This window comes from Spinacia oleracea, chromosome 5 (assembly GCF_020520425.1).
Source record: "Spinacia oleracea cultivar Varoflay chromosome 5, BTI_SOV_V1, whole genome shotgun sequence".
Taxonomy (NCBI): domain Eukaryota; kingdom Viridiplantae; phylum Streptophyta; class Magnoliopsida; order Caryophyllales; family Amaranthaceae; genus Spinacia; species Spinacia oleracea.
Window position 1 is genome coordinate 77,773,636 of NC_079491.1, and position 8,738 is coordinate 77,782,373.

The 8,738-nt window shown below is 35.2% G+C and overlaps 2 protein-coding genes across 2 annotated transcripts; both read right to left on the reverse strand.

The window, feature by feature from the left end:
- Window positions 1-1,947: 1,947 nt before the first annotated feature.
- LOC110776493 (pollen allergen Che a 1) lies at window positions 1,948-3,183 on the reverse strand. The gene is made up of 2 exons (XM_021981047.2): window positions 2,912-3,183; window positions 1,948-2,521 (listed from the first exon to the last, which is right to left on the reverse strand). Exons 1-2 carry the CDS (start codon window positions 3,072-3,074, stop codon window positions 2,178-2,180), a joined length of 507 nt encoding a protein of 168 aa, XP_021836739.1. The 5' UTR covers window positions 3,075-3,183; the 3' UTR covers window positions 1,948-2,177.
- Window positions 3,184-5,131: 1,948 nt separating this feature from the next.
- Window positions 5,132-6,327, reverse strand: LOC110776491 (GCN5-related N-acetyltransferase 8). Its single transcript, XM_021981046.2, has one exon. The coding sequence runs from the start codon at window positions 6,201-6,203 to the stop codon at window positions 5,424-5,426; it is 780 nt and encodes a 259-aa protein (XP_021836738.1). The 5' UTR covers window positions 6,204-6,327; the 3' UTR covers window positions 5,132-5,423.
- Between the last annotated feature and the right edge of the window lie 2,411 nt (window positions 6,328-8,738).

The following is an 8,738-nucleotide window of genomic DNA, read 5'->3' on the forward strand; positions in this document are numbered from 1 at the left end:
TTCAAATGGGTTGAGCTCCCAGAAATTAAAATGTTGCGCCCGCCGGCTCGGGTGGGACAATAGTTTTCCTTCCTATTTGTGTTTTGATTGAGTGACAGTAAATTATGTTTAACCATTAGATTATGTTGTTTGCCTTACACTAAAGATGTTCAAGTACGCCCGATAAGTTTGTAACTATGAAATGCTAAAAAGTTTATCCTCAATGAATCTTAAACACTTAGTGATGTGACAGTTTTTCCTTATGTTGCTGACGATGAGGTATGCAGTCCAGGTAGAGATAAGTCCACGTCACGTCCGGCCAAATCACCTGCAAAACAAGAATATTCCCGTAGGAATATTCCCTCCGATGCTTAAGTAAGATTGGGGGTTTTGGAAGAATAAAGTAGTATTAAATTAAGGGAGAGAGAGAGAGAGAGAGAGAGAGAGAGAGAGAGAGAGTTGATGTCATCAATGATGAGGTATTTGGGTGTTGAAACTTGTTCCCCCCTTTTCTAGGGAAATGGGGTATTTATATACTACTTGTCATATTTAGGATTAACCCTAAATAGGCAAGTTCTGATTGGCTAATTAATGAGAAGAGGACAAGTGTCACTATCAAGATATTCCTCTTTTGGGCCATGGGCCAAAAGAATTGGTGGGCATATTGCCTAATATGTGCCCCACTAAGTAGTGGAAGGGAGGCAAGTGGCTTGCTGACATGTTTGAGTAAGACCACGTGGCACTTACGGGTAGGGCCACGTAGGCCGGGTAGATTTACCCACAACACTTAGGGTTTAGGTGATAGAGAGATGTTAAAGGGAAACATTTATGGTTGTTGAATGCAGTGGGGTTTCAGGAATTTTCAATTAAGGGTGCGGAATTTTTATTTTTAAAAAAATAGAATACTTAATTTAAATCGATATTAATAAATAATGAAAAAAATAATATATCATTTTCCTAATTGCTTACTGCCGTAATATTGGGTGTGAATGTGTTGTTAATGCAAATTTATAGTTATAATTTATTAGAAAAGAAAAGTAGATGATAGAGTATAAAAACTAATCTTGGGCTTCAACCATCAGCTTAAGCTTTTGGTTGAGTTGGTCCTTTGACATGGTATCAGAGCCAACGTGACGCAAAGGTCACAGGTTCGAATCTCATCCACCCCTCCTTTTCAAAGTGGAATATTTCGCGCTGGGTATGAGGAGACCTATGTTGCATCCACACTTCAAGCCAAAAGGGCTTTCATGTGAGGGGGCGTGATAGAGTATAAAAACTAATCTTGGGCTTCAACCATCAGCTTAAGCTTTTGGTTGAGTTGGTCCTTTGATAGTAGACGTTTTTAGATAATGAAAAGGAAAAGAGTAAGGCAGGAATTGATCTCGTGTCCAGTTGGAGACATAGTGCAATTTAGACTACTGCCTCATCCTTGTTTATTTGAATTAATTGTGTGTGCAATTGCTAATAGCTTATATTTCTACTCTACTTGTTATAAGATTTTTCAAAATCCAGTACGGGATCAATTGAACCCACTGAATCCTTATTGGAACAACCACTGGTTAAAAGGTTCCTATTTTTGTTGTTCATCATCATCAACATGTGTTGCATAATGGATTGATGTATTTTCTCCCAACACTTCGATCCCCACGGTAATTCCCTTGTTTCTACCTTCATACTTGGTTCGCTTGCTTAATTGTTTTTAGCTAGAGTTAATTATTGATTAATTACAAACTAGTTAGCACATTATGTCGTTTCTCCATCAAGATAAATTGGAAGAAGCGTGAGAAATCGGAGCAAACACTAAAGGGATTTTTCTAAAAAGCAAATGGATGAATACGTAAAGGGAGGGGTTGACAAGTGGCATAAACGGTGGTTCTTAAATAATAGGTATTTTGTATGGATTAAATAAAAAAAAAGGGGAGGAAATATATAGAGACAGTACCAAAATGAGCAAAATGACATTACATGTAGAACATAGAACACCAAACTCAAAAAGGGTGCAAAGAAATTTCAATAATTTAACATTACAAGGCTAGTTTCAAATTTTTAAAACTTGATGTATAATTATACCTCTATATAAATAAAAATATTTTTGTTCCTTACACCCATTTTTTTAATAATAAAAAAAATGTCATATGCTTATTCTGGTAATTAATACATTTAAACTGGAAAAAAAAGGTAACATTTTGGATAAATACTTAATTAGCTGGGAGATCAAAGAGATCCAACTCCTTGAGAACTTCAGGGCACTGTGGAAGGCGCTCTTTCCTCATAAAGCCGAGAGCGTTAGCGCTTCGGGTATCGGTAGCTTCACCATTGTTAGCTGTTAGGCTAACCTTAGCAGATTGCTTTGCGTAGACATCATGAGAAATCTCACTGCATTCGCTGTCTGGGCTCTTCAACAACTGAATCTCACAGATATCATCTTCGAAATCACCATCTACTGGGATGCTGTACATCCCTAGCTTGTCAGTTACAGCTTCAGCTTTGAATGTCGAAGCCTGTGTAGTAATGTTCCTGCATTCCAACTTCACTGTCGCACCTGTTGTTGCAATATAAGCATCATATTTTAATGCACTAGATTAGATCTCGTGCACGCACGGATTTTAATTATTTTTTTCATAAAATATTTAACTGAATATCTAACAAACTAATGCATAGTTATAACATTTTTAACATACTCGTTTAAATTTATTCACATATTTAAAATGCTAATATGATAATTTGACCAAAATATTGAGTGATATATTTTCCATTACGCCGTATCTATTATTGCTATTATTTATAAACTAAATTTTTGGCGGAAAAAATTCGCACTAGGATCTGACACGTGTCATTCCTGGTGTCTTTTTTTAGTATATAGTAATAGATAGATAACAGATAGATGTACAAAATTAAATAGTCAATTAAGTTAAGATCAAATATAACGCACCTTCCATCATTGTGCTAATGCGGGTGATAAACTGGATACGGCAAGTGTCACAGTACACCGTGCCCTGGACTTTGTAGTGGCTGTTTTTGGCCTGAGCGAAGCCGGCCAAAGAGAGGACGCAGAGAGCAGCGACCAAAAGAAGAACAGCTTGACATTTCGCCATTTCGTTAAGACTTAATTAATTGTTATCAACAAATTAAACTTTTGAATCTTTGAATGTTTGAAATGTGATTCTCAAGGTCCAAAACGATGGAGCTTAAGATAATTGGTGAAGATGTTGTTAGGCTTATAAACAAGATATAAGGGAAATATATTACTTTATTTAGAAGATTAAAGGTGGGCTTATTATAGCTAAATTAATGTAATTTCTGGTCATTTACTAATTTTGGTAAATTATTGACGCATCTTTAATTTTAATGGTTATTTTGGGCTATCCTAATTCTCTTAAAATAAGGAGGTTCACAAAGAGTTTTATTGGCTCCCCTTCATCACCTCATCAGCAAGCAGATTAAGCAAATACAAATTTAGTAAAATGATGGTTGTAACTTAACAGGTCATCAAAGACTCCAACCAAACAAGACAAAATATAATCTGATTACATAAGAACTAAGTAGTACGACGTATATCTGATTAAAAAGTGACGGGGGAGTATTGATTAAAAAAATGATTTTTTCAAAATTACCATATTTATAAAGTCCACTTTTTCAAACTTACCACCTTATAAAATTTTAATTTCAAATTACCACCTTATAAAATCACAAACCTTCAAATTTACTACATGTTAACGGATTTTTTCAAATTTTCCGTTAACAGGTGGTAACTTGAAGGTTTATTATGTTTTTTCTCCAGAATTTCCACTTTTGTAATTAGAATTATCACCTTATAAAATCAAAAACATTCAAAGTTACCACCTGTTAACATAAAAACTGACAAAATCTGTTAACATGTGGTAAATTCAAAGGTTTGTGATTTTATAAGGCGGTAATTTTAAATTAAAATTTTATAAGGTAGTAAAATTGAAAAAGTGGACTTTATAAGGTGGTAATTTTGAAATTTTCCTAAAAAAAATATCATAATCGTTTTGAACTTTATAACGTCTACGATCAACCATTAACACATTTGAACTTAAAAAATTCATACGAACTACCCATTTTCTACACCAAAAATTACGATACTATGGACACTAAGAAGTAAGATGTGTCACCCCTAACTTGAAACCCTGGGTCCGGCACTGATGGAAGGTACGGCAAAAGATGAGCAGATATGATGGATCTTGATTAATGAGACTATCCTGTTTCGAGACTCCCCCTTTATTGTACTTAAATTTATGTGTGTGTACATAACGTAATGTTTTATCATACTATGCTCCTCCTTAGGGACTCCATCTGAATTATATTGTTATATCGGTTTAATACAATCTTCTGCCGATATATTATCACCGAAGAAAAGTAGGAAACACTGAAAGCAATTTGTTTTTATTGTTATTTTACTTTTTTATTTTAAAGTCGAGATTACTCCTTAATATTAAAGGTCCTGTCAAGATTGAACAAAATTATAGTGGCTACATTTTTTTTTTAGACATTAAAAAAACCTCTTGTAATTCTTATTTCCTCCGTTTCAAAAAGATTTTTACACTTACTATTTGTACGGACTCCGGTGCAATGTTTGACCGTTAATATATCCAATTTTGTATGGAAAAAAATTATAAAAAGTTAATATTCTCAAAATGAATAACGAGACCAATCTAACAAGATCTTACATGTAACATTTTGATATATATAATAGTAGGAATTTACGGTCAAAATTTTCATACTTCGGACATATTTTCCAAAGCGTAAAGAACTTTCTAAAACGGAGGTAGTACAAATTAATTAAAATAAATTTAAAATCAATTGGTGGAAAGGGACAAGGTTGTTAAAGCTTTAAATCCTCATTACAATTTAAAAATTATGTTACCCGTAATTGGTTGTACGTCGTTCCTTTAGTTTCTCTACTCTCTTTTTCATACTACATGCTATAAGAATATGTTATAAATTAAGGACAGAGTAATATGTATTCTCTAGGTAACTCCAGAAGTCGTTATTATAAATGATCTCTTGATAACTTAATTTTTTAAGGTGAACAGAACGCACCCGTAGTGTTTACAAAATAGAATCATAATTATTAAATTTGAATCGTGTGGATAGATAACAAGTTCAAACCATCAAAAACACATTACAGTGACACAAAATAAAAGTTTGCATGCATGCAAAAAGCAACTTCTTCAACGTAATTAAATTATAACGTACATGCATAAAATGCTAGTATACCTAGCTTGCTTAAAACATGAATAAAAAGGATTTAAAAACACACGAATGGAACTAGCAACGACGCGCGATAATTTCCTTGAATTAAATTCAAAGGTTAGATCGCACCTTATTCATAATATTATTATAACACAACGACATGCATGCAAACTGCAAAGAAATTGAAAACAGTCGATCGAACGATCATCGGCCTGGATGAAATAGCATTAATTAATTTTGTTGGGCAATTCCTCAACAGCATTAGGAATTTGATCAATAAGCTGACTATAAGATAGTAAGGAGTCGCCATCAAGTCGAAAAATACGCCAATCTTGCAAAATACGAGCTCCTGTTTTCTCATAAAACTTATGAGAATCCACATTCCAAGTAACGACTGTCCACTCGATTCTTGCATACCCTAACTTAACCGTTAGATTAGCCACAGACTTCATAAGCATCTTTCCGAAACCCATACTTCGATAACCCTTCCTTATGAAAAGGTCCTCCATATGAATACCAGGTTTGGTAAGAAAAGTGGAGTAGCTTGGGAAGAAGATGACAAAGCCCGCTATAATTGTCCCCTTTTCAGTACAAAAAAGGGACTCCTCGGGGTCATTGATGAGGTGATTAAGGTTGATGGTCTTGTAAATTGGATCAGGGTTAATCTCCTTATTATTAAGGTAATTTTGATTGATGGGAGGGAGAGTAGTAGGGGAAACTTCAAGGAGGAACACACTGACAGTACAACCAAATGGGTTTTCTTTTGAAGAGGAATTGAAGAGGGCGGTATGGAGAGAAGTTTCATTAGCTTCACATTCGCTAACGAGATCGTAGTACTCAGCCATCTTATGGATGAGTTTGTTAACGAAAGGAACGTCGGCTTCGGTTGCCAGCCGAACTCGACCATACATAACATTATTATCATCACTTAATAATTGCTGCTCATTTGGGAGGTTCATCATCTTTGCTTGTTCTAGGGTTGTTTCAGTGGGGCCAGTGGATGCCATTGATGGATCCAAGTGGAAAATGCTTAAATGGAATGGAAGGAGAAGTAGCTAGCTATGTGTTTTTTATTTGAAATCAACGAGAGAACGAATTAATTAAGGTTTTTTTTTTTTTTGGGAAATGTTCACACAGATGTGTCCCTATTTATAGGAATTAAAATTAATTCTTTTTATTAAAAAAAATATTTGGTAATAGTGAATTCCTTATTACGGAGTACTTATTAGCCTTAGGGAATATTCCATATTCTTACTCTATATTTTATCTTTCGCGATTTCTTTTTACCATAATTCGTACTCCCTCAATTCTTTTTCTTTTTTAGTCACATTTACTCCTTCTTGCCATATTTTTTTCGGTTTTTTCATGAAATACCCCCGAGCTTTACAAAAACGCACCAAATACCCTCGCGTGTTTCGATTCACATAATATACCCCTATTTATCCGTACTGTTCATGAGATGCACCTAACAGTTAACGGCGTTAGTCTACCGTTATTGGAGTTTTACTATTTTGCCCTTAATTGTGTTATGACCCCCATTTACTTACCTTCCCTTTGGCAGAAACTCAAAAAAAAAAATCTCATATTCTTCTATTTCTCTCTCCTCTCCCCTGTTCTTCAAGCTTCAACCTACTCGAAACCCAGTAATTCTGGGTAGATCCGTCCGATCTCATATTTTTTTATTTCTCTCTCCTCGCCGGCGGAGGCCGATCTCTGGTCGCCGGCAGTGATCCGGAGGATCACTTAAATCAGATGCTGATGGTGGTCGACTTGGCTTCGCGGAGGGTGGTCGTTTTCCGGTGGCCGCATTGGGAAGGTTGTCGATTCTCCGGTGGCGCGGAAGTTTCGCGGCGGTGTGTTGGCTGGGAGGGGGTTGTTGATGGCTGCGACAGTAGGGTGGTGGTTGCTGATGGATGCGACGGGGGTGGTGGAATCTGGGTGGTCTTTCGCATCCACGGATAGGTTTGCTGGCGCGGGTGGTTGCTCTTGTGTTGGCTGGGTCGGGTATTTTAGCCCAGCTCGATCCACCACTTGAGTTTCTGTGACATTAAGCAAATACTAAACTGCTCCCAGATCTCCCTTGAACTTGTAGCAACTCCGTACACAAGCTCGTGTCCTCAAGAATCCCAAACCAAATTTTTGATGGAATTCTCAACGGACTCCCGCGTTGAAAGAAAAGTTCCATTCCCCACAGGTTCATGGTTCGGTCCTCTCCACACTTCAATCTGTTCCTTCATAAGCGTAACTGGGATACATGGCACCAAGTCCTGATAAAAAATTTGGTGACAAACAACCAGAGATTCAGAGGAATTAACTAATCTGTCATTTGAAAAATTGGTTGTTGCCATTATTTTGTTGGTGTAGACTGTAGAGTGTACTTAGATGTTGCTGACTTGCTGGTATAGTACTTGGGACCCATTTGTTTCATAAATATTGAAGTGGTAAAATTGGGAACTTGACATGGAATTTGATCGGTAGCATTGCAACTGATTTGGTGGAGTTTTGGGAAAGAGCTAGAAGATTAGGATTGACGACAGGTAGCTCCTATAAGTTTAAAAGGTTAATACGAATGAAGTAAATCATTCATTCTAAGCGCCTGACCTGTAAATACTACACCAAAAAATCGCACTGATTTGGTGGTGGAGTTTTAAACTTGACTAATGCACTGATCGATATGTACACCAACAATATAATTCAATTCAATCAATTTCTTATTGGATTTGTTGTTTAATCATTTCAATTTTCTTTGATTATTACTTCTATTTTTGTTTTATGTTTAACTTTTAGGTTGATTAATTTGATTAATTAGGTGAACAATTTGTGGAAATCAAATTCTGCAGTTTAAAACCAGTTTGAGTATTTGGTGCAACTTAGTTTCAAAATAGGTGTATATTGTGCAATAGGTTTATAAATAGGGGTATTCTGTGAATTATAAACACGACTTAACGGAGGACTAACGGAAGGTCGGTTTAGGGGTATTTGGTGCAAACTTGGAAAAAAATAGGGGTATATTATGTGAATCGAAACACGCGAGGGTATTTGGTGCGTTTTTGCAAACCTCGGGGGTATTTCATGAAAAAACCGTATTTTTTTTTTAAGAATCACACTTCCATTTTTGGTACTTTTACATTCATTTCTCAATTGTTTATTATTTTTTACTTTCTTATGATCACACTTAAATCATAAATAACTCCATTTTAAATAACTTTTACACCTCACTTGTTTTTTTAATATATTTATTTATTGTCAACTACCTCAGTTACATCATTATTATATCAAATTAGTATAGTGCCCGTGCGATGCACGGTTTATAATCCTAATATTAAATTTGCATGAAATCTAAATTTTATTTGCAAACAATTTATAATAAAAAGAAATAGAACTTATAAATATTTTCTATTTAAAAATTAATGATGGATAAAATATGTTGTTAATGTCTTATTTATTAAAAAAAAAAATTAAACAAATAAGGGTACAAAGATATGATTGTTTTCGTCCTCGTTCATCACCCGTGTCAAACATAAAATTATTCTCATCCACCC

What these genes read in the sequence shown, in the direction of transcription:
- LOC110776493 (XM_021981047.2), bottom strand. Translation starts at nt 3,074, where the DNA reads ATGGCGAAATGTCAAGCTGTTCTTCTTTTGGTCGCTGCTCTCTGCGTC. An exon ending in CATTAGCACAATGATGGAAG is followed by an intron (nt 2,522 to 2,911) that starts GTGCGTTATATT and finishes TTGCAACAACAG; the next exon opens with GTGCGACAGTGAAGTTGGAA.
- LOC110776491 (XM_021981046.2), bottom strand. Translation starts at nt 6,203, where the DNA reads ATGGCATCCACTGGCCCCACTGAAACAACCCTAGAACAAGCAAAGATG.